The sequence below is a fragment of the Strigops habroptila genome, chromosome 5 (assembly GCF_004027225.2).
Source record: "Strigops habroptila isolate Jane chromosome 5, bStrHab1.2.pri, whole genome shotgun sequence".
Lineage (NCBI taxonomy): Eukaryota > Metazoa > Chordata > Aves > Psittaciformes > Psittacidae > Strigops > Strigops habroptila.
Window position 1 is genome coordinate 1,579,834 of NC_044281.2, and position 25,658 is coordinate 1,605,491.

At 39.6% G+C, this 25,658-nt stretch overlaps 2 protein-coding genes across 2 annotated transcripts in view; both read left to right on the forward strand.

The window, feature by feature from the left end:
- The window catches only part of LOC115608066 (BRCA1-associated RING domain protein 1-like), a 45,559-nt gene extending 44,409 nt beyond the window's left edge, over positions 1-1,150 (forward strand). The window contains exons 12-13 of the mRNA XM_030486203.1: positions 174-254; positions 974-1,150. Of these exons, the coding sequence (XP_030342063.1) occupies positions 174-254; positions 974-1,150 (258 nt within the window). The remainder of the gene's footprint in view (positions 1-173; positions 255-973) is intronic.
- Positions 36-25,066, forward strand: LOC115608734 (BRCA1-associated RING domain protein 1-like). The gene is made up of 7 exons (XM_030488018.1): positions 36-254; positions 974-1,146; positions 9,999-10,107; positions 11,442-11,577; positions 12,592-12,684; positions 22,793-22,890; positions 23,657-25,066. The coding sequence occupies exons 3-7, from the start codon at positions 10,045-10,047 to the stop codon at positions 23,984-23,986; spliced, it is 720 nt and encodes a 239-aa protein (XP_030343878.1). The 5' UTR covers positions 36-254; positions 974-1,146; positions 9,999-10,044; the 3' UTR covers positions 23,987-25,066.
- The last annotated feature ends 592 nt before the right edge of the window (positions 25,067-25,658 follow it).

Consider the following 25,658-nt stretch of genomic DNA (forward strand, 5'->3'; position numbering starts at 1 on the left):
TGGCCTCCAAACCAGTTGAGCTTTTGTTATCCTGGCAACATCTGAATGGAAGACTTGTGTCATTACATTTTTTTTATTGCAGCTAAATGTATAGTTCTGCATCTCTTAGTTTTTTGTTGTCTTTGTGTGTCTTCTCCATTGCTTTTTAATAACTATGTGTTTTTCCTATCTAGGGTGACTTAGCAGCTGTTGAACAGCTGCTGAAAAATGGGGCAGATCCCAATGTCAAAGATAACGCGGGCTGGACGCCACTGGTGAGTGTTGGAGACTTCTTTTCTGTCGTCTGTCTTCTAATCACATTTCATTTCATCCCTCCTTTCCTCTCCCATGTTTTAGTTCCCTTCACATGCATTTTGGTGACAAAAAAATTGTGCAAAGTGAGTAAGTGGCGATAAGCAAGTTTAAAAGAATTTATTCACAACTACTGATCACTGACCTGCCCGAATCCAGCTCTCCTTTGCTGGGGTAGGGCATGCCAGGAAATCTTATCAGCCTTCAATACTGCAAATGCAGAAAATATAACTGTGGTAACTAGAAAATATTCGGTTGCAGACAATGTGTATATTTTAGAGGTTCTTAATGTCCTCAGTGTTTTTTACCATTTTGGAAATATATCAACTAGTTGAATGAAAAACTTGCTTACTTGAATTACAGAAAATAAAGAAAAGGTTCTTTTCAACCATGACTTCTTCCTCTCTGAAGAATACTCTTGACAGAGTCTGTAATCTGGGAGGCTTTGTTCTCCATAGTCTAATTTGCACGCAGTTGGCCTTTGTTCAGTTCTGTTCTGTGCTTTTCATTAGGGCTAGGTTCCAAGGTTAATTCATGTCAGGAATGTAGTGCAGTATCCTTGCATCACCTTCCCCCACCATCTACTGAGAGGTATTTGAAAATGGATGTGTTGTGTGACAGAAGTCCTTGCTCTGAATTCTGTTTCACTTGAGTTTCTTCTCCTATGGCTTTACTCAACTAGCACGAGGCATGTAATCATGGGCACAGAGAAGTGGTGGAGCTGTTGCTACAGTACAGGGCACTGGTGAATATTACGGGGTATCAGAACGACTCGCCTCTTCATGATGCTGCCAGGAATGGGCATGTGAGCATTGTTGAGCTGCTGCTTTTGCATGGTGCCTCGCGTGATGCAGTGTAAGTACATGTGGAATGTTATTTTAACTGTGGCATTAGCCACAGCTACAACTTCCAGGGTGTGTGTTAAGTAAATATGAAGTAAAGCTAGTAATAAATGTGATTTATCCGAAGTGAGGGGGTGGGTGTTAAACATATGCTCTGCTATACTTACATCCTTCTTTTCCACGTAGGTGTTTTCTTTCCATTTTGCTTTGTCCAAAGCTTTTCTAAGGATGTCTGAATCATAGATAGCTGGAGTACTGGACGTTGTAATAAGAAAGTAACAAAATAAGCTTACCTGATTCTTACACTTTCCTATTGGCATCTTCTTATAGCTCCTGTCAGATCTAAGATGCTGGGCTAGGTGAGTTTTGAACTCTACAGGTGTCTCTTTACTTTTACTACACGTACTTGCTAGCAGAAGGTGTTTTGGTCCAGTCTCTACCTTCACATGTGACATAGACACAGGCTGGTATTTGGGGGGTGTTTTTAATTTTTTACCATTCTGGATTAAAGCTCTAATCCTTGGTACACTTTTTAATTAAAAAAAAAAAAGCTTAGAAATATTTTCGATTGAATCTTCTATACAGTTAAGCCTCCCAAAGATTCTGGCATTTGGGTATAGGAGGGGCTAAAGAATCCATTGGTCTATGAGTAACCCTGCAAGCTATTAGTTTTTCAGACACTAAATGTGGGTTTAGGTGTTGTAGTATTGCTGTTGTGCCAGGGCCTGTGTGTATAAAATCTGAGTTCAATGCATGTTGTCATCCTGTCATGTTACTATACACATGCAACTATGGACATCTTGCATGACACAGCTTTCCTTGCCAGCTGCATAAAGAAGCATAAACAAGTTCAGTTTAATCACTTCAGCTCTCTATATTTGCTCTTGAAGCTTAGAGAATTAAGGTATTCTGTGGAAAAGCATAAGGTTTTCACAACCAGTCCTGATCTTGAATATACTGGAGTTAAAAAACAAACAACAAAACAACACAAAACAAACCCACAAAACTTTAGCATGAAAAAGTAAAACAAGGATCAATTGTTCATCTTCACTTTGTTCTTGAACAACAAAGACCAGTGCATTACACCTTGAAAAGCTGACAGCTTCAGAAACTAATTTTCAAGCCACTTGAATATTGCGAACTGATTGTGTGGCACTTCTCACTTGTCTGTCTGGTATTTGAAAGCCTAGCACAGTGAATGGCTTTGATGCAAAGTTTTGACAGGACTGAAGCACTGGTAGATTTGCACAGCTGAGACTCCAGATGCCAACAGTGGACTCTTCAGGTCTCTCATTAGCCTTTGCCTGTGATGCATGTGTCCACGCAAACTGAGATGAAACTGAACCTCTTTCAGCTCATTCTACATGAGCAAAGATGACTTCCTTGTTGAAACAGAAGCTTTTTAATCATGGAAAGAGACATTTCTGTAAGCCTTAAACCCTGTCTTAGCTTTTCACTGAATAGAGGTTATGTTCAGTTGTATAGTAAAACAATGTGACATAGGATACGTCACAACTCTGCAACTATCTCCTTGGTATCAAAAATGGGTTCTAGTGCACTTCTGAGTATGCACTGTTCTTGACTTGATCTCTGGGATACTTGGAATGTCTAGTGTTTTGGCGTTCATAAATATATATACACTTCTTTTAGAAACTTAAAATCTTTTTTGGGAACAAATTTAGCCACCTTTTATCTTTGTTTCAGTTGTCTGGCAATAGGAACCACGGGTGCTTTGGCAAAAATCCAGCCCTGTACGTCCCTTCTGGAAAAAGATTTCCAAATCTTCTGTAGGCTGAAACGCTACCATGCATGTTGCTATAGCCTTGATGCTGGAAAGGGCGTGTTTCTCCACACACACCTATTTTTAGAGAAAGCATTAGAGACGCAGAGAAAGGGATGTGCAAGCCAAGTGTTCAGGCTTGAGTAGCAAGATTCTACTGACCTCTTCCAAACACTACCAAGAAACAACAGAACCAAGAACAGTATGGCTGAGACTTCTCAGAACGTCTTGTGCCTGCCTCCCTTCTTGTGCCCTGCTAGCTTCCATCAATGAATTGTGCCATGACCTTTCCCTGCATCGTGACTTTGCAAATCTTAGAGGGTTATTTTTCTGCCTCTGATAGTTGCAGACCTAATTAAACAGTGGTTGGATTTCTCTAGATAAGTGGATTTGAGCCGCCTTTAATGTAGAAGTTTGGAACATTTTTTTTCTGGGTACCCTTATCATGAAGTCACATCTGACAAGTAGGTTGCTTTTCTTCGGTGACTGTTTTTTTTTCTGAGATCCCCAAGACCTGCAGACCACAGTTTTAAAGCCAGGAGGCAAGAACGGGGGATCACTTAAGAAGGTGCAAATAAAGTTCTTTTCAGTATGATTAGTTATAATTGGCCTCTTTGTACTTAATGCAGGATCTGCTCACCTTCACATTATTACTTTAGGATCTCTAAAGTAGAAATTGAGCAGTGATGAGTAGAACTTGAATCTCTTCTCAAAGCTTTGTTTTCTTTAGGAATATACTTGAGGAGTGCCTTAACTTTAGAGGTATGCAATGTGTGAGCTAAGACAATACCAAACCGATTTTGCCAAACTGATAATTTGTCTAATTTTAGTGGATTTGGTTTGTTTGGGGTTTTTTATTTGCTGTATGAAACTTTCTAGTCCTTCTGAGGTCTCTTCAGGATCTCAGCGAGCTAACTTTCAGCCAAGGAGATGGCCCTTTATATCCTAGCATATTAAAGTGATTCTTCATGACCTCACAGGGGGAGGAGGGGAAGTTTGGTTAGTTCACTGTGGTTACTTAAAGTCTTTTCGCTAAGCTAAGTAAAATGTGAACATGATAAATGTATTCAAATGTGGCTTGGGACACTATTAAATATATGGCATGAAACCTCACAAAAGTGACTGATGTCTTGCTGCTGTTTTGACAGTAGAATTAACTCAGTTTTGTGTCTTAACGTCCCTTGTGTGTTGGAGAGTTAATCTACTGGAATAAAAACAGAGCTTGCATTGAATAGCCCGCTTAGAGCAGTAGTTTTGAAATTTAGTATGATACTCAATTGTGCAAGATGAAATATTTTTTAAAGATGTGCAGTATTTACTGACTGCAGGCTCCAAGGCAGGTAAGATCCACTGGTCTGTGGAGGGATGCAAGATGTATCCGAGAGCAAACACAGCTGATTTCTAAGGGACCTCAGTTCATGAGGCACACAGGTATTAGCATAACCCTTCCTGTTAGAGAGCTGAAGCTAATTCAATTTCAGATCATCAGGTTCACAGACCCATCAAGTACCTTTCATTCCACATGTCTTTTCAGGCTAGTTCTTTCTCCTTGCCTGTTAATACCTAGTGCATTAAATGTATGTAATATGAAGCAGCTACATATCTTTTGGACTAAGTGAATACAGATGAGAACTACCTCTTTTGCCAGAAAGCAGTCCTGGGATTTCAAGTATCCCTTGGCAAAAAAATTTCTTTGGAAATCTATAAGATTTAATAGCTGTGGCACTTCATTTGCCATTTGAAGTTTTCACTGACTGGGGAAGACAAGAACTACAAATGAAAAATGTTATATGGACCAGTGGACCTATTAATTGTCCTGGTGGTCTGGTTAATTTTTTTAAGTTAATCTCCTACATATAGCTAATTCTTCTTTTTGTGGCTTTTTTTTCATGTGCTCACTCCCTTGAATTCTTTTTTTCCTTGCTTCACAGCAAGGCAAGTGATTTGAAAAATTAGATCTGTGCGTTTGCAATTTCACAGTACTTCCTAAATGCTTTCACTCAAACGGGCTGTCTTTCCAGTTCTTCATGCACAGTAAGTTTAGCATTAGTAAAAATTGTTGTGTTGCCCTTTTTTTTGGGTTTTTTTTTTAGGTGTTAGCTGGGTTTTGAGTAGTTGTGAAGCTGGTTCTGACCAAACCTGTGAGAATGCTTCGGGGTAGATTGTGGTCCTCAATTATGAATGGCATAAGGGCAGAAACTGCTATAACCTGCAGTTAATTCTAGGAGGCACAAGACCCATGACACTGACATAATATTGTCTGCTTTTTCTAAGTGAAGCCAGTGCAACACTTAGCTGTCTCAGTGTAAGACAGTATGCTTACCTTCTTGCTGACAGCGGGTTAATTAAAACCCTGGCCCTGTTTGGATATCTAAGACGGTCTTTCTGGCTACACACATTAAATTTTCTTCCTTTTGTCAGGTTCTCTGCTTACCACGACATTACTGTACTCTCAAAATATAGGTGCTGACTGGAGATGCCCAAACTGGTCAGCTTTCCACATAGGAATCAGTGGTTACAGAACTGCACTGCGACATAGTTGTGGGACTTCCATTCAATACGGAACTCTTGTGGGGCTGGGGTAAAACTCGATTTATGCCCAGCTGTAGAACAGCAAATAACATCTGGAATCAAAATGGAGCAGCTTAAAACATCTGATTACACAGTGTTACACAGTCATTGTTTGCTTGTCGCAGAAGCTGTGCAAGTTGGGGCTTCTAAAGAATTGACAGGGGTGTCTCCCTATTTATCTTGTCTTCTCTGGTCACTTATTTCCTGAAAGTTTAATGAAACATTTAGTAGGAAGCTGTTTTCTTTCTGACTATAGCAATAACCTCTGTTGTCTTCATACCATAGACTTCAGCAGTGTTGCACCATAAACTTTCATTTCATTTAAAGCTTTTCCTAAGAAGTTTTTTTTATCTGTTGGTCCTTAAGATACTATCTATCATCTCATGTAAAGTCATACTCGGCAGATTACATTGAGTTGCTCTTCACTGGGCTCATCTTTGTTCTCAGCCACAGTCATCCTGTTCTTTGATTGAATTGTTCTAAGCTGTAAAAGCCCTCTACTGCCTATTCAGTACCTTGATGACTGGACTAATAGGGAGACTGCTTGTATCAAAGGAACATCTGACTCTTGAATGTTTAAAGCAACTTACAAAAAGACCTCTTGCATTCTGGTAGAAAGAAGTATGCCTTAGAGACCACATATTCGAGCTTAAGCACGTAGGATATGCTATTTGTCCTCATGTAGAAACAATCGTTGTCTTCTTTCTGAGTGTGGAATTTACCTTGCTAAGCCAATGAAGTGCACTGGACTTGTTCTCAACAAACCCAGACCTATAGTAGGAACACCACCAACGTAGTTACTGATATTTCTAAAAATACTCTGTCTGTGTGTGAGGTGACATAAGGTGCATGTCTCACTTACCTTTGTTTTGTAAACTGGGTCAAAATTCATTTTTTTACTCGAACAAAGTGGACGATTTCTCTTGTTTCGTTTGGCTGAATAAAGACAGATTGAGCACACGTTTTTGCCAAAAGCTCTATTTCCCATTCCTGTGCCTTACCAGTGTTCTTGTGGCTGCATAGATCTGGTCCTTCATCCTAAAGCATTCCTAAAGTATTAAAAATTGTTCCTCAAGTAGCTGCCACTCATATGTGTAACCCAGCCCAACAGAGAGTGGACAAGGTCTCATTCTGATCATGATTACTTTTTGGATGCTTAGTAGATGCCTAACTGAAAAGAATAAATCCTGTTTTCCATCTCTTTTCTCTTTAAAAAGGACGTGTAAATTACAATGCCATACTTGAAATCTGTTGTTAGGACATGTTCTTTGTCTTCGTTTTATTTTGTAAACTCTCTTTTTTCCTGTTGCAGCTACTTATTCACACTTTCCTTAAGCTCAGCAAGCTGCTTTGTTGCACATATTCGGAACTCTTACATCCATCCCTTAGGCTGAAGTTCCTTTTTTCAGACTTCAGCTGCCGAGTTTGTCACATTTTACTTTAACTATGCCATCTTAACATCCTGTTAATAGCCATTAATTCTTTAATGATGCATAATGATGGGATAGCAATACGTGGTAAGAAGCAACTGATATGATCTTAAAAAAGGAGAAAACAAAGAGAATACAGAGGGAGTAGCTGGAGCTCTTATTTGTACGGTTTCATTGGTAAAAAATGTTCTAGATTTAACTGTGGTGGTCTGTATATTTATCTATGGTAAACATTCATGAGTTGTTTTCAACAGTCAAGGATTTTACTGTGACATAGGATGGGGGGAGGGGGGGGAAGACACACTCTCAAACCTCTGCTACTGACATGCAGTGATTTTTTCCACCCCCTGCTTAGTTCACCGTGAAAGGTCAGCCATCTAGTCTAAAGGTGATTTTAGTGTCTGTGCTAATATACATCCACCCCTTCTGCCCATGCATTGTTCAAAGGAACTCTGTCCTGCAGCAGTGTGAATCAAATATGGCCTTTATTTAAAGAAAGGGCAAGAGCTACCCTGATGATGCATGACAAAGCAGGAGCAGCATGACAATATTTAATGGGCTGCAACTCCCAGGACTGGGCTGAGATTTAACCAATTATGTTTTAGGTTGCAGAATTTGGATGATGCTAGCTCTCTGCTCATTAGTATGCAGAAAAGCTTGAGGTTGGTAATATTGTAAAACTAGAAATTGTAAAATACCATCCCAGAATCTTCTGCGTGGGATTTTTGTGGGTTGTTGTTTTCCCAAGAGGCACATTAGTGAGCAGTGCTCACTCAGGAGCACAGAAAGGTGCTAAGGTCTGATGCATCTTTCAGCATTGCATTGGCTAAAGCCTTCTGGTTAAGTCAGTGAAGACTTAATGATTTGAGCTTATTTTTGGACTGGATTGGGTTATAGAATTCCCTGTAAAGCTTCCTAGATACCTACTCTGCACAAGGGCGTGTGGCTGGCTGAGAGACAGTGCTTCAAGGATACAGTGGGTTTTTGACCTCTTCAAATGTTTCATTGTTTGATGACTAAACTCACCGGATTTCAGATACTGAGTCAGGGCTTTGTTCTTGGTGACAAGCTTCCCTTCATAACAAGCTTTTATTATGCCTTTTGGGAGCCAGAGCTACATGAGGTGGGGAGAAGAGGATCAGCTGGAATAACCATTATTCTTGCAAAGGGCAAAGCAAGCAGAATATTTCCCAAATGTCCTGGCAGAGGATCAGCCAGTGACAAGTGACGTCCCTCAGGGGTCTCTGTTGGGACCAGTACTGTTTAATATCTTCTTCAACTACATAGGCAGTGGGATTGAGTGTGCCATCAGCAAGTTTGCAGGTGACACCAAGCTGAGTGGTGCAGTTGATGTGCCCAAGGGACGGAATGCCATCCAGAGGGACTTGGACAGGCTTGAGAGGTGGGCCAATGCAAACTTCATGAGGTTCAACAAGACCAAGTGCAAGGTCCTATACCTGGGTCAGGGCAACCCCTGGTATCAGTACAAGCTGCGGGATGGAGGGATTGAGAGTATCCCTGAGGAGAAGAACGTGGAGGGGACTGATGGATTGAAGATTGGACATGACCATGGCAGGGGGATTGGAACAAGGTGATCTTTAAGGTCCCTTCCAACCCAAACTACGCTGTGATTCTATGAGCTGGCAATGGGCGCTTGCAGCCCAGAAGGCCAATGCTATCTTGGGCTGCATCCAAAGGAGCGTGTCCAGAAGGACAAGAGAGGCGATTCTGCCCCTCTACGTTGCTCTGGTGAGACTCCACCTGCAGTCCTGTGCCCAGCTCAGGAAAGACACTGTCTCCAACGGACTTGTTGGAGACGGTCCAGAGAAGGGCCATGGAAATGTTCAGAGGAATGGAGCACCTCTGCTATGAGGAAAGGCTGAAAAGTGGAGGTTGTTCAGCCTGGAGGAGAGAATACTCCAGGGAGACCTTGTTGCAGCCTTTCAATTCTTAAGAGGAGCCTATAAGAAAGATGGGGAGAGACTTTTTATCAGGGCCTGTTGTGATAGGAGGAGGGATGATGGTTTTAAACTAAAAGAGAGGAGATTCAGGCTGGGCATGAGGAAAACATTCTTTACAATGAGGGTGGTAAAACACTGGCACAGGTTGCCCAGAGAGGTGGTGGATGCCCCATCCCTGGAGACATTGAAGGCCAGGCTGGATGTGGTTCTGGGCAACCTGATCTAGTTGAAGATGTTCCTGCTCATTGCAGAGGGCTGAAACTACATGAGCTTTGGGAGACCCTTCCAATCCAAACTGTTCTATGATTCTGTGTTTGTTTAACGGCGATTAGACCTGTTTTGTGGTTTCAAGTTATCATCCACTCGCTACTGCCCTGCAGCTTCAAAGTTGTGTGAAGAAGAGATAGAAGCCATGGCTGTGCTTGATGTTGTGTTTATAGCGAATCATATCTGTCTGAGCAATGCTAAAAGAATGGGGGAGGAAATGGGTCTTGAAGCATATCTAATAACTGTGAGGTGCCACATAGGATTAATAGTGTTCAACAAAATTGGCAAAGCAACTAAAATCTGAATGAATTTGCTATAATGTGTTCTGTGGAACAGCATGCTGAGCAAAAATGAGATGCATACTCAAATTTTGGAAGTGTGAGAGAGTCACAGTTCCCAAGTAGGAAGCAGATAGCTTTTCCCATAAAAGCATAACCACATCGAGCTCCAGTGTTTAACGCAGTATGTAGAATCTTGTGACATGTTTTTTATGGCAAATGGGTAAGCCAAAAATAGGTTTCTTGGTTATGTGACTGCAATGAAATATTAAAGCTGAAGTTTCTAGGTCTTGGGAACAATATCAAAGTGCATGTTGAACAAGTTAAACAAGGACTGGGGTTTATTTAACTAAACATACTGCTCTGAACATCCCTTACTCCTCAGCTGAATGCAGCAGCTTGTACATTCAGTATCCATCTGTCTTGGATGCAGTTCTTGTTTGAAGCTTTGTGGTTTTTAGCTGAAATTACATATTAATAAGAAAGTGGGAGGGAAAGCTTCCCAGCTAATGTTCCCGGTTAGTTAAGAATCAAGTCACATTTTATTTACTTAAACCCATCTGTGCTTGTTTTGCCAGTAATATATTTGGTCTGCGGCCTGTGGACTATGCAGAAAGTGAAAAGATGAAGTCTGTGCTAATGTTACCAGTGAAGAATGAATCATTTCCACTTAACCAGCCCTCTGAGGTAAATGTGTGTGGGTTTTGGGGTTTGTTTTGCTTTTTAACAAAACATAAGTCATCCTGTAAGTATTGAAGGCTTGGACTGAAGTACAGTACCTCACCTGCCTTTACAGGGACATTTAAAATGGGCTGGGAGACTAACTTGGACAGTATTTCTAGAATGTATATGGGACACTTACAAGCTATGGTATTTAGCGTTACAGCTTTATCTGGGAAAACAAAGGATGTTTCCTGTAATGTGGCTTTAGCATAGGAGAATGAACCTTGTGTTATTCTTGAAGTATTGCTGATTTAACTTTGCTATTGTTTTCCTGCATATTTGAATTTGTTCTATGTGCCAAACTGGCTGAAAGCAGTAGCAGCCTTTGCTTTTTGTGTGCCTGAAGCAAATGAAAGATGCAGCTTTTCTGTTGCAAAGATAACACTCAATATTTGCATTTGCTTTGAGATGAATGTGTACCAATGGATGGTTACTAGCTCATATGGGTGACTTGATCCGAAGCCTGATGAGGCTTTAGGGTAATTGAGTCTCAAAGGTGTGTGTACTATGGAATCTGGGAGTACTTACAAAGACCCCAGAGCTGAAGCATCACATCCTTGAGCAAGTAGATCCTTTTACTTTGCGTTAGTAGTTTCCACATAAAAGAACTTAAGCATTCATTACTTACAGGGCAATGTATTGGGGACTTTTTAGTAAAAGGAAACACAGGTGTTAATTATATAGGCTACTCAACATGTTGGTAGTGTAGCTGTGGCTAATATTTCATTAAAAACAGGAGGCTTTACTACTTTATTGGGAATTATTTTTTCTCCTTCAACACTGCAGTCAGCCAGGCTGTTTACACAATGTTCAAACAACTACATGTGTGTGCACCAGTGTCCTTAGGGGAAGAAAAACAACAGGCAAGTAAGAAAAAACTGATGCACAAGCTGTTTTGGTACCTTGCATAAGCTAAACGAAGTACCTCTAATGTCAAGCTTTTTTCCTCTAGAGCTGGTTTCTTATATGTAGATTTATTTAAGGACCCTGTCCACAAAGCTTGCCATGAATTGTTTTTCAGAATGCTTATTTATAGGATCGCAGACTGGTTTGGGTTGGAAAGGACCTGAAGCTCACCCAGTTCCAACCCCCTGTCACAGGCAGGGACACCTTCCACTAGAGCAGGTTGCTCCAAGCCCCTGTGTCCAACCTGGCCTTGAACACTGCCAGGGATGGGGCAGCCACAGCTTCTCTGGGCACCCTGTGCCAGTGTCTTATTCTCGTTAAATAAAGCTGTCAGACAAGTTAGTTGCTTTATTTATGTTCCTAAACATTTAGTTTATTTCCTGTTCATGCAGGTACTGAGCTCCAGCCAGCCAAGAGGTGGACCTCTTGGTATATTGGGGAGCAATCTTAGTTTGGAGCAACAGAAGTTGCTGAACAAACTAGCAACAGTTCTGAAGGCTCAAAGATGTACTGACTTTAACAGCAGAGGTATGTAGTCTTGTTAAAATTCTCTGTCCAAATATAAGTAACTACAGTTCTGCACTTTATCCTTTAAGATACTAGCTGCAACAGTGCTTTTATCATTCCTGATTAGTGCAGTCTCTAAATCCCTGAATTATAGCTGTAGTAGAATCATGGTGTGTTGTTGCGTGTAAATATATATAAAACCTGGTTACTACAACAGGATACTTCCAGGGGAGCCACAGCTTGGCAGTGTATTTAAAATCTCTATGTCCTTCTCAAAGTCTCTTTACACTTCTTTTACCAACTTAAAGGTCTCTGCTCATATGAGACACCCTGTAAGATTTTTATCTTCCAGAAATGAGTCTTAGGCAGATGGTGGTGCCTTTAGAAAGAGCATGTCATCGAGTAGAAGTTGGCAATTTTCTTCTCACATGCTATCTTGCTTCAGATTTGGTTCTTCATTAAGATGATGCAGCCAAATTATGGGCCTTAGTGTTTGGGTTTTTTTTTTTTTGTTCACTTTTGAGGAGAACTTTGTCTTAATCCCTCCTATTAGTTTTTGTTTGGAGTGCTGCCTTTCCTGCTTGTGAAAGAAATGCTAAGGTAATTTTCCTCTACCATCTTTCACATCCTGATTATTACTCCAAGATTGTGAGTAAAGTTCTGTTAGCTCTGAGTTAAAGCTGTGAGATCCCATAGGAAGCTCCTGTCAAAGTTAAATATAACTTTAGAAGGACTCGGAAAAAGAAGTACTATCCTATAAACCGGAGCCTCCTCTGAAGATTTGTTAGCTTAGAACTATAAAACTGTGACTTCCCTTTTTCACAGCAAGTATATGTTGAAACCCACAAAATTTCTAATAGCTCTCCTACTTAATCATATCTTAGGGTCAAAAAAATCACATACTTGTGCTGGAAAGAGTGGTTGATAAATTACTGTAGTGTATTTATTCTTTAAATGGTGATTGCTTTCTTTTCAGTCAGGCATGGTTCTGATTTTTATGTGCTTTTAGTTCTACTGATGTAATCTTTCTCCTAGTAACTCATCTCATTATCCCTGATGTTCCAATCCCAAAAACTGTCAAATGTATGATGGCTGTTCTGACTGGATGTTGGGTCCTCAAGTTCAAATGTAAGTATTAAATATCTTTGGGCCTTTTGACCACAAATTGTAAATGGGATTCCAGAGAAAATTTCCTTTTCTAAACCAGCCCTAATATCAATACTAGCTTAATATAAAGTGTGAGGGGTTTGTATTTTAAACTCCTGAATGGAATCACAAGAGAATTAATTAGATACAACTGCTCCTTCCTTGGCAAATGTGTGCATTTCATTGTTAGATGTATTGGGTTGGTCTTACCCTGAGTATCAGTAGGGAATGAATTTATTTATTGCTACATTAAGAGTGATTTGAAAGATTATGGAAAATAAACCCTTGGATTTCTTATAAACAGCTTCCCTTGAAGTCGATAAGAAACTTTTGCTTGCTCAAGGTTTATGTGGTCAATGCCTGTAGGAAGGTAAGGCGTTGCCTATTTACATATAAGCTGAGATCTGTTGAAAGTTAGGATTTCTAACCAAAGTTGGGCTGTCATCATAACCCCTGTTGGTACTTTTCACTGAAGTTCTTTATTAGTTGAGAAAATTGTCAGGCTTTATGCAGGCTCAGGCAGATCAAATGTGTATGTAACTTTCAATACCCATTTCTGTACATGCGAGCCCAGCAGACTGGAGTGCTCTTCAACTGAAATAGTAACCTCCAAGGAAAGATGATTTGCAGTGTCCCTTCAGCATGCAAGTAGTTTTGATGTCATTTCTCATGTAATTTGTAATTAGTTTTCATACGGTGTATGCTTTTTTGAGCAGCTGTTCAGTGGACTTGGATCCCAGATCTGCTTTTTATTCTTTCTAATGTATTTCTTAGTATCCACTCTCACAACAGTTGTAAAAGCCATCTTCTTCCCCTTGACCTTTATGGCTAAGTCATTTTAGCGAATAAGTACCCTACAAATGAGTTGATTATCCATGGAAAACTCACAGACAAATATCATTCCAGTTTTCTACTGTGTGACTAAACATCAGAGTATAAGGATTCTTTAATGGTCTAAATTTTCCAGTCACTGATGTTTATGAAGGTACTGCTTAAAGCTTCAAAAGTTGCACACTAGTTTTTCAAATAAAGCACATCTTCAGACTCTTTTGAAGATTGGGTTCTTTTTTTTTCAGAGCATTCATTTGGCTTCCAGATAGTCAGTATTTGTTCCATGCTTTTTTAAAGGGTCTGTTGAGTTACTGTGCCCTCAGAAATGTTTTCTGCAACATTGGCTTTGTTTGTAGCCTTATGAGAGTTTGCAAAAGGAAAACATTGTGCCGTCTTTGTGCTCCGATTCTTACAAAGAGGAGCAGCTTCTTGTTGAATGTAACATGGAGAAATACTGCTTCAAGCAAGCAGATGGATTTAATAAACTCCAGATGCTTTGTTGAGAAGCAGAAGGGAGATGGTTTCCTGTTTGGAGGTAGGGATGCAGGAGGAAACTCAGAAGGCCTAGAAGTGATGTTTGGGTTGTGTGATTGGAAAGGGTGTGTTCAGGTGCTTTGGAACAACATGCTGTTTAGCTAAGACTGAATAACCTGTTTCTGTGGTGAATCACTTTGCAGGTCCTTGGCTTCACTCAGGTCAGGAGGTCTGCATACCTTCTATCACATGTGCTAGGGTGGCTTTCCTTTATTTAATTGTATCTTTTTGCTAGTCAGATGCTTAGAAAAATTCACCGGAATGGTAGGGAGATTGAATTAGTGAGACCTGAGTTTAAATCTTTGTGGAAGAACTTTTATAAGTGATAGGAAAAGGAAAAAAAAATAGCGTGGGAGTTATTCAGGGACTATTTTCATATTTTTTTGTTTGCACCTGAGTTTTATTTTATGTTGTTAGTACTGATTAGTGCAATCCTGACTGCTAATGCTCCCAGCTTAGTAAGCAACATACTCCTTAAAAGCGAGTGATTCTCCTCCCTAGTGGGAAATGTTTGTAATAACTCATGGGGTCTGATGCAGCTAAGTGCCTATAATTAACAGCACCACTCCATCTGTTCCCACCAGTCTGTTATTAGTCTTCTTCAGAGTCATTACAAGTTAGAGATTGTTATAACAAATAATGGGACTCCTGCTGATGGAACATGTGTCTAGGAAAAAGAGGTCTTTGCTTTTCCATAATTTCTGTCTTTAGATAGTGTGGCTTGTTGCCTTCTATTTGGTGAAGTTTCCTTAAACGTGATGCAAATAAACTTCCAAAAGTATGCGCATATTGTGGCTTACTTCCGTCAAAGACACTGCAAATAGATTGAAGGAGTTGCTTATAGTTCAGTGTTCCAAACTGTTCAAAACCTTCTCTGAAATATTTGATAAAGCAAAGCTCAGTGTAGCACTTAATGAACTGCTGACTGTGCATAAGGGAGCGTTTGGATTTTTTTTACTACAAGGTAAGCTGCATTTGTCTGCGATTTCTAAAGTTACATTTATAGCCCACACATAATTATACCACTTCTTTAAAAAACATCACATGCTTGCCAAACCCAGTATTTCATTTAGGAGTGTGTTTCTTATGTTAACTTTTCTGTTCTAACAGGCTTTCAAGCTGTGTTTCTCTAATAAAGAGCAATTTCCTTTTCTTGTTTAATTCTACAGTGCTTCTGTTTCTATGTGTCTATACACATAGATAGAACATCCATTAGTATCAGTGGCGAGGAAATAGGGAATTTTCTGAGCTAAATGTAAGGTCTCTAAGTATTAGAGAGCCAAGATTTAAATACCTATCTTCAGTTTTTGGGTTCCCTTTTTAATTCAGGTAGATTAGGATGAAAGGATGCCACCACTGAGCAGTATTAGATCGTCACAGAAGAAAAATTTCACCTTACCAGTTGCAGTTCCATATTTTCAATATATATAGAATACACCGTCAGCAATATATCCACTTTCAAAGCAGCGTAGGATTCAGTTGAGACACTGTTGTCACAGTGCTCCTTGCCCATGGCCAAATCTTTCATTGGTTTCATTATTTTATTGCCTTCATTATTTCTGGGATGGTAATAGGGCACAAAGTAGCATATCATTATCCTTCTGCAAGTAGGCTGAGACAAAGATTCAAGTATCACTGTGTTTCCTCTGTGCTTTTTGTAGAGCATAGAATAATATAATTAAACCCAGCAGAAGTCTTTAATAGCTTTTCAGCTTGTTTTTTCTTAAACTGATTGTCATCTGTTAAAGCAGGGGATGAAAAATGATCTTGGTAACAATATTCATTGGAACAAGCTTGTGTCAGTCTTTGCAGTGGAGCATCTGGCAGAATTCTAAGCATCTGATTGCTTATTCCTTCATCTTTTTTGCTTACCTGGAGCAGCAGCAATGATTCAGCTCTGATCATATAAAAGAATGCAACCCCCCCCTGCTTTTCCTGTAAGGCCCCAGAACAACTGGGAGTTGACTGGAAGAGCTAGGGAATTGCATGACTGATGCTTTAAGGTGAAAACATCTTTCTGAATTTCTTGGAGCAATACGCCCATCCTTGTTTAGGCTGTTGGACAGGAGAGGTGCAAAGCTGTTTGAGCTGACTGCTTCTCAGGCTGCACTGTGTCTCTTTCATGCATAAACTTCCTTCAGGTAACAGGTTGATACTCAGCAAAGCCCTCTCTCCTGAAAGCAGCTCAAACTCACTGGAGTTTTGTGCTTGTCTTGCCTCTTCCTACAAAAGGACTCAGCTCTGTGGAATGTGGTAGAAATACCTAATACATGTATGCATGTTCTAGTTGTACTGGGTGTAAAGCCGAGGGAAATGCTTCACATCACCAGGGTCTGAACTTCTGCACTTCTGCAGTGTCTGCAGCTTCTGGAAAGGAGGCAGCAAACAGTTTTGCTTCAAATTCGGCACAAAGTTAGACTGTGAAGCTTTTGGGGTTTGCAGAGGAGAAAATGGGGTGAGAATGTCTTAAATGTGGTGTTTGCCCTGTGTCTGCAGAGCTAAGAAGTAGGCTGTTTTGAAATAAGGTCTACAGGAAAAGGAAACCAGGCTTCCACTGCTCTCTCTGTTCTAGGTCATCCAGATACTCAGTTTTTCATATTTAGAGTCCTTTTGCTCTAATTCACTTTTGGTTTGAAGAAAACATTGCATTAAGGAAGCCCATTGTAAGGAAAAGGATGGAAATTGTTAATTTAAAAGTATGCAATGGGATCCAGAGGATAAGCACACTTGGTGGAATTTAACATGACTTCTCCACCTTACTTCCAGTCACCTTGGTCAGTCTAGAGGACAGCGGTGGCACATACTGATTCCTTAAAGAAGTTAGGACACTTAGGGGTTTAAATGAAGTAGTGATTTTCATATTATATGCTCCTAGCATCTGGGAATTGATGTTTAAGGACTTCCTAAGCATCTGCTTCATCATGTTTAATAAGTATCGCCTGGATAACTTGTTAACTACCATTCTTAAACCAATTCATTATAGTCTCTGCAGCATCTCATGTCATTTCCATGTGTTAGAAAAATGGACTGCTCTTGTTTAAATCAAATGATATCTCTACATCTGTGAAAATCTCGGATCCTGAAGTTACTTTGTAAGAATATGAGACAGTTTAAAAACTCTTCTCTGTGCTGTAGCAGAGACCAGTAATGCTGTTGATGAGAGCAAATTGAAGCTAGCCATGCCAGATTTCCCTAAGGCTTTCTCTCAGTCTAGATTTCTTCCTTTTCTAGGAAAATAATCTTATCAAGCTTTACTCAATCTGCATGTAAGTCTTAAAACCCAGTGCAGACTGAGCTGGGGAAGTTTCAGTTGCAATCTACTAGATCTTGGATGTGCAGCATTTTTATCTTCTTTGTTGGTATTGTGTATTTCTAAATTACATTGTGTTCTAAGAGATTTTTGGGACTAACCCCTGCTCTTTGCTTTATTAATGCAAATCCAACAAAACTCCACTAAGGCTAATTGAGTTACTGAGCGCTACCCCTGGGTATCTGTGGGTGATTACCACTTGTTCTTGGCAACCAGTTCTTTTTGTACTTCATCCTATTTAAATTGGTTTTGCTGACGCAGTTAGTTTCGTTATAAACCAATAAGATTGACATGAATAAGGGTTATAGGGCTCTGATCTTAAATTTCGCAAATAATGGTGTTATTTGTTTCCAGTACTAGTAGCTCCTGTTGTATCAAAGGTCAAATAACGATACTGTTAGGGTGGGCACCCTTGTAACCTGGTTGCTCCTTTAAATACCTGAAGGTGAGAAGGTAGGGGCAGCTGTTCAGTGAGGTAATAAGGATCAGTGTAAGTAGTGATGCTTTACTGATCTTGCTAATGAGGAGGGGGGAAAGAGCAGTATTCTCCTTGCCAAATGTGGTAGCATCAAGCTACAATGTGGTTGTATTAGGCTAAACCCCTTTTCTGCAGTATTTTCTAGGGACTTGAAAGCAGGCTCGTTTTTTGCCAGCATTTGGTGCAGATGAGCTTGTTTACATCTACAAATTGCAAGTGTAAAATCGGCTATTTAAGAGGCTTTTTGAACTTCTGATGTTCCGTATTTCTAGGGAAGAACCTTGCATAGCCACCCTGCACACGAGATCTTGCCCCAGTATGTTCTTCTCTCAGGCAAGCTTTATTAATGAGTGCTTGCAAACTAGAACGGGACACTGCAAAACAGCTCTCGTCCACGTGAAATGGAAAAATGCCACTTGCCTTGCTACACGTCTTGCCTTTTGTGGGTAATTGATCCAACTAGTGTGACTAAACTAGAGGGCCATTAAAGTGTAGTTGAAATAATCACCCTCTTTAGGGAAAAGAACATGTTAAATGAATAAACTTGATCGACCTCAAACATAGAAGGTCCACAGGTCTTATTAGCAATAGTATCAAGGAATAAATCAAGATTGGCTGAGATCCTGAAGAACTTGAATGGTTTTACTTTATTTTAGAGCAGAACAAACTAGATTTTTGGTCAGGCTTGCCAGTAAAGAATGTGCAGACTGTGAATGGGGGAAGGAAAACAATGTAACCCTCATCTCTGCCCCTTCCTAAAATTACAGGTGTCTTCTCAAAAGCGAGTTTACTTTCCCCTCCATTTTCAGAGAGGTTCTTTAAGGATGTCCTTGTTCTTCCAAGATTCAGCCCCATTCTGATTAATTTTTTTTTTTGCATAAGTACTTAAGATGTCTCTCTCAATTTCAGAAGGGAGGTGGTATAGTATTGATGGTTCCTGATCACTTTTTAATTAGGATAATAGCACTTCCTTGTTTCAGTCCGTTCATTTCAGCAGCGTCTTGGCACCAGGTTCTCACTGGTGGCTTTTCAATACAGTGATGGACAAATGAGAGTCTGTAATCTCAGGAGTTCTGGGAAGCAATTTAACACAGCTCCTGTTTGAAGTCAAAGGGTGCTATACCTCTGACTTAAATCGGAGTGCTGTAAGGTCAGGAGAGCTTCTGGGAATGTCCCTGTAGCAGAAGTGGAGTGATATACCTTTGAGTACATTATGGAATTTTATTTCCTTTTATATGTCCTCTTAATCAGCATGACACTTGGATGAGGAGACTATTAAAAGAGAACTGTCACGTTATCCAGGCATTTATAGATGTTAGCAGCTTTAGAATTAATAATGCCTACTCAAGAAAAAGACCTGGGCTTTCCTGAATGGATTCAGCACTCAGTTTTCACAGAAAATAAAATCCCTTGTGTAAAAAAAACCCCCAAAAACCAACAACCAAAACCAAAAGTTGGAAGGGCCCACAGTATGCTCTAATCTTCTGTTTGTATCCCTACTCATAAGTGTGAAATTGAGGGTTTTTTAGCATCAGGTCATTTGGTGGTGGTTGTGCCATCTCACAGGAGAATGATAAAGCTCATACATGCCTGGTGCTTCCAAATGACACCGAAGCTGCTTATGCTGTCTTTGAGAAGCTCGATTTGACTGTTGATCCAGTTGGTGTCACTGCATCTGAAAATGATAATGTAAAATCAGTGATCTAGGAGCAAGTGACTTGACACTAAGTTTTATGTGGAGAGGGGAAAAAAGAACAGGCAAATAACATTTGTTTAGACAGATGCATAATGAATTAGGTAGAAACACAACGTGAGCTCTCTGTCATTTTATCTCAAATATGAGAACAGGAGGATAGTCTTTTTTTTCTTTTCGGATTTCTTTTTTATTGTGGTATGTGAATCCTTTAATTCTTTAATACAGAATCTCTTTCTGAGTATGCAGGAGTCACTGAAGAGAAATGAGCAACTCAAAGCAATCAGTCTGAACATAGGCTGCAGTTAAAGGACATACTGGTCTCTGTCACTTAAATAAATTACTTTAGCTTCCTTCTTCTAATTAGGAGGTCTTCTTTCATGGATGGATATTCCTTGACTGTTCACTTTAGGTTTGTAAGCACCTTTCTCAAACACCGGTAGCTAACTGCATCAATTTTCTGAATATATAGCTAGACCATGATTCTGATGATACATGACTTCTGTCATTCCTTGTGCCTAAGGGTCTTTTGCTGTTACCTTGTCTGTGCTGTCTTGTCTCTTTCCAAGTGATACTCTTACTACAGATTGGCTGTGCTGTTGATGGTAGGATTGCCGTGAATTATTCTGAAGCCCAAAACACCATCTCTTCAGAGCTTGAGGATTCCTAAGACTGACTTCCCTCTTTTTCTACCTGCACATAGACAAAGTGATAGATGAAACTGCTTAAAACGTTCCTGAGCACAGTGGTTCCAAAAGCATTTGTTGTTATCTATCAAATATGACAAGACCCATGAGTCAGAGCAAGTTCTGCGTCTACATCTTGCATGAAAAGTATGTTTGGGAATTGAAAATGTCCTAGTTTTCTACCACCAAAACCCACAGAGTCTGTTGCTCCGCAAAGGGCTGTGTGTGTGGTAGGTCTAACGATGTTGCCCCTTAACATGCTTATGTTAAAGGAAACACCTGGGCACTGAGAACTTACGTTCATGGCTTTTTATCCTAAACATAGCTTTTGTACCACAAGTCTGTTAAGACACAGATCTGTTGTGATTCTAGCTGGTTAAGAAAAGCTAAAATTAATCATAGAATCATAGAATAGTTAGGGTTGGAAAGGACCTGAAGATCCTCTAGTTCCAACCCTCCTGCCGCAGGGGATTAATGGTGAGAGCGCTCATCATGCAGGCACTGGCTAGACAAATGGTCTGTTTGCAGGTTTCCAGTTTTTCAAGGAAACAAATGTTTATCTTGTGGTCCTTATAGATACAATGAAAACAGGATGCGTAGGTGAGTTCCTCTTCTTGCTCTCTTGCTTTGAGGCATACAGATTCCTTGGAGGACTTGGCAGTGTGAAATGGACAGACATATGTATGCATACAGACATAACCTATTTTTCTAACAGACCTTCCACTAACAGTCACTTTCATAACTTAATTTTTAGTTTTTCAGGTAGCAGTATAAAAAGAAATCGTAGTTTTTTGTATTCATTCAACCTTTTATTACTTTCATATCACATTTGCTTCATTTGCTAATGCTGGCTCTGGATGCTCAATTCGTGATGTACTCATTGTATAAAACCCTCAGCTACAGCAAAGCTTTAGGTAGTGAAAGTCCTTGAAATTGAGATTTTGATGGCAGATTGAAATAAAACATGCTCTTAATGAACGGACGGTTCTGTTCTCAAGACTAGATGAGATAGTTTTTCCTTTATTGTAAGTGGCACCAATTAACATCTAGATTTTCTTGGAAGGAAAGAATAGCTGTGTAAGTTGGAGACAAACTGACACAGGAAGACTTGTTGAGTTGTGATGATAAAAAAAATACTGAAATAACTTAGATTTATTTTTGAGTTATGAGTACGTTGAAAATGTATTCACTGCTGTTACCAGTAATGAATATGTAAGTTGCTATTCCAGAAAATACATGACTAGGTTGCTCTTCCAGTTCATGTTAATTTTCCTTGAAGGAATGAACTACTGCAAATAATCAGTCTTATACCTGTACATGGAGGGATATTCGCCATAGTATACAGCCAGTTCTGGTTTTCTGTATAGGTTTATCTTTTTTGGTGTAAGTACATTGGAGGACTTCTAGTAACTAAAATATAAATTCCCGTTACATTTTGTGAGTTTATATGAACTGGTAGTAAATTACTAAAAACTGGCTTTTAAGATCTCTCTAAACTAGATATTCCTATCTGTTGTCTACTTACTGCCATGGTGTCCAATGCTTTTGTCAGTGATACTTCTCTTTATAGTCTTGTGCTTTCTTCCTTTTTAGGATCAACCCCTCACGTTTTACTCCTGATTTTGTTCGGTTTGTATTTTTTAGGTACCGTGGGTTTCATATTTGTACAGTGGAAATAAGTTGCCTGAGTAAGAAATGCTGTGCAAGGCGTGAAGTGCTGCTTTAACAGTTACCAGCAGTGACAGCACTGTAAATCCTCATGGAGCAGTCTACAAAATTAGCTTTGCAAACTTTCTTTCTTGGGTAATTTTTATTAATGAGTGCAGTGTATGTGCAGGCAAAATGTTCCATCCTTGGGTGGGTGACCACAGCAATCTCTCTTTCCAGAGTGAGGTCAGGTAGTATGTTTAACTGATGTTAGTGATACATTAGTGCATTCTGTATTGGAAAAAAATAACTAGCCTTAAAACAAGGTGAAAACATGTTGACTCTAAAAGACAATCTCATTATGCAGCACTGGTAACAAACATGAATGCCACTGTTAAACCCTAGCATAAATCTCCAGTTTGTGCTGATCTGGGAGATCTTGAAATCCCATCTGATTTGTTATTTGAGGCCATAGCTGTTCAGAAGCAGCTTTGTGCTTGCTTTGTAATTGCTCTTTATCAGACAGTTGCTTCCATTTCATAACGGTAGAGTTGGTTCTACATGCTGGATTTAAGCTTCCAAATGATCAGCAATCTGACATTTGACATTAAGTGGTTGACCTTTAGTGGGTAAGAGGAAAAGCTAAAAACTCCCAGTGTTCACAGCACTGATTTTAGTGTGATATTACTTCTCCCCATCTGACTTGCATCTTCAACCACGGTTGGAAATGTTTTCAAGTTTAAAGGCAAATTTCTAGAGCACGTAGGCTTTGATGCTATGTGGATGCAATATTTTGCATTGTGGGTAATCCTTTTATCGTAGTGCAACTCTTTAGTCCCTAAAACGGCATGCAAGCCTCTGTTAAAACATGGGGTCTCTAATCTTTGCCTTCCTCATTGCGGTTTTTGTAGGGGTACGAGCCTGTTTACGGACCACAGTTCGAGAACAAGAAGAGAAGTATGAAGTTCAAGGTGGCCCACGAAGAGGCCGGCTCAACAGAGAACAACTGGTGGGTTTTATTGCTTGAGACAGATGATTTTAATGACCTTTGGTTCATGGATTTTTTTGCCCTTTGCCACATGCGAAGGTGCAGTAGATGTAAAAGTTTAATGTGGTCTTGTACAGAAATTTGATTATGTGCAAGGTGATGGAAAGAACTGCGAATGCCCATAAAGCTGTCATTTTGCTCTATTAGTGGATATATTGCTATAACCTTGTCAGAGGCTGTGCCACACTCACGGAAGAAGCTGAATGGGACAGGAAGTGATGCTGCCTTGGCCTTCTCTGCTCAGCTTTAGAAGCCTGTTAAAATTATCTGATGAAAGAAAAAGGGGTTTATTACTTCTTGTTTCCATATAGGGCCGCTTTTATATTTAACTGGGTTAATTTCTGGTTACTTTCTGGATTACACTAGAGAAGTTCACTAAATGTATTGTAACAGTAGCTGTAAATATTCCTAGCTCACTGTTCAAATCCTTTTGTGCTGGAAAATATTTAAACATAAGCAAGAATTTACCATGTAAGCAAGCTTTTCTTGATTGCATACTTACACTGAGGACGGTACATAGAATCATAGAATGTTTAGGGTTGGAAAGGACCTTAAGATCATTAGTTCCAACCCCTGTGCCATGTGTAGGGACTCTTCTAGCTTCCAGTGTTGGTTATTTTAAATTATATTCTTTTGTAGGCACTGATTATTCCTTTCCACTTTGTTCCTGTGTGCTCAGTTGTGATGACCTGTATTTATACTTACTTTTTTTTTCCCTTCCATTTAGCTGCCTAAATTGTTTGATGGATGCTACTTCTATTTTTTGGGATCTTTCAAACACCACCAGAAGAGTGACCTTGTGGAGCTGGTCAAAGCAGCAGGAGGACAAATTCTGGTTAGGCAGCCAAAACCAGACAGTGATGTGACGCAGACAATAAACACGGTGGCATACCATGCAGAATCTACTTCTGACCAGAGATTTTGCACTCAATATGTAATCTATGATGAGTCTTCTAAATTCAAGCCGGAGAAAATTCGTCAAGGCAAAGTCTGGATGGCCCCCTCCAGCTGGCTTATAGACTGTCTGATGTCGTTTCAGCTCCTGCCTGTAAAATGAATATCTGTCTTATAGGCAAGGTTTTGAAATGTGGGTCTGGAGCAATTGGAACACTCTGGTAAACATTGGTCTGTAGCTATGATTTATGCTTTGCACTTAGGAATACAGGAGAGATCTGACCATTGCAATGAGTTGCTAAGATCACTGATATGCTGGAATAAGAGAGATAAATATACTGCATTGAAAAATGTGCCTTGGGTTCTTTAGTATGCTTTGGGTTTGCATTTAACTTAGCTGTAATAATCACTGGCATTTTGTAACTAAGATTGTGCAAAATGAAGCCTTTTGCATTCTTGATTAGAACCAGCCCTTTTTAGGTGATAAAGCGTGGCCCCATTTATTTTGTGTTTAATATCCATTGACAGGGATCTGCTGTATGCATCATCTCTTCTGTCAGATGGCACGTGATGTTTCTTACAACATCCTACAACTGAATTTTGAAGGAAACTCTTGGCATGGGACAAGCCTTATAGAAATTGGAGTTGAACTAATGGCCTGAATTCATTTGAAGCAGATCAAAACACTGTAAATAATTCCTAGTAATTCCTAATAATAATTCTAAAATAATTCCTTATTTTAGACCAAGATTTAGCAAGAGGAATGCCTTATTCATTTCTGTCCTCTTTCACGCTTGTAAATGTGTAACTTCTTAAATTCTGTTCTATTTTCTGAAGGTTTTTAAGTGTCAGGATCCTTATTAAATTATAACAAAAAATATTTTTGTAAGTATGGATGATTACTATCATGGTTACTTAAAAAATTAATGCTCACAAGAATTATGCCTCACTTTGCACAACTATACTTAAACTTAGCTTTCTACCTTGGAGCAATATTTGATTCTTTCATTTGTTACAGTATTTCTCATAATTGATCATAAGTTGTTGTCAGAATCTTACTTCCTCACTCTGTGCTCTTACGTAATGCCATGCATCTTTTGTATTGCCTTAGTTTGTGAATTCATAACTTAAAAATGGTGTCTTGTAATGATATACAATGACATTGATGGTTGTGGGATAAAACAAAGTTTCTTGTGTTTTGCTTTTGTATTGCTTGTAATAATAAAGCTTTTGGTGCCAGTAAGTTTGGAGTATCCTATTCCATGAGCTTAGCTGCAGTGTAAGTGCACAGCGCGTATGTATCTCAACAGGTAAATGGAAATGTAAGTACTTTTCTGTGAACTTGACTGTGAAGACAGCGTATCCACCTGCAAGAGCAGCTCTTCAGTGTGAGATTTGTTTTCTGTAACCATTGCCATTGGAGATCCTATGCTGATTTTCAATATGCTGTATAGAACTCTTAGAACTGTACACTTCAGGTGTAAAAGGTATCGTTTTCAATAGACTTCAGTAGCTGGAGTATCTTGATCTATCGCTTGTGCTACGCTGAACCATTGCTCTTCACTAAATGCAGTTCTCGAGTATTCGCACGTCTGTGTGAGTGAGCAAAAATGCCACAAGGCTCATTAATAAATGGAACAACCCATAGGATTAATGTTTGGGGGTTTTGTGCAGATAAACAGTGGCAGCACATAAGGCACTGAGTCGATACTGCATGGACTAGGTCATTTATTTGAGCAATTGTTGCACATTTTAACTTGGCATTTCGTAGCACATCGATATACCAGATGTGGTATTCTTTGCACAAGTAGCAGCGAGTCTGCAAAATCCTTAAG

Bases quoted from the DNA above. Each gene is read 5' to 3' on its own strand.
- LOC115608734 (XM_030488018.1), top strand. From the start codon at position 10,045: ATGAAGTCTGTGCTAATGTTACCAGTGAAGAATGAATCATTTCCACTT. The intron at 11,578-12,591 runs GTATGTAGTCTT...TCTTTCTCCTAG, and splicing joins TACTGACTTTAACAGCAGAG to TAACTCATCTCATTATCCCT. The intron at 22,891-23,656 runs GTGGGTTTTATT...CCTTCCATTTAG, and splicing joins GGCTCAACAGAGAACAACTG to CTGCCTAAATTGTTTGATGG.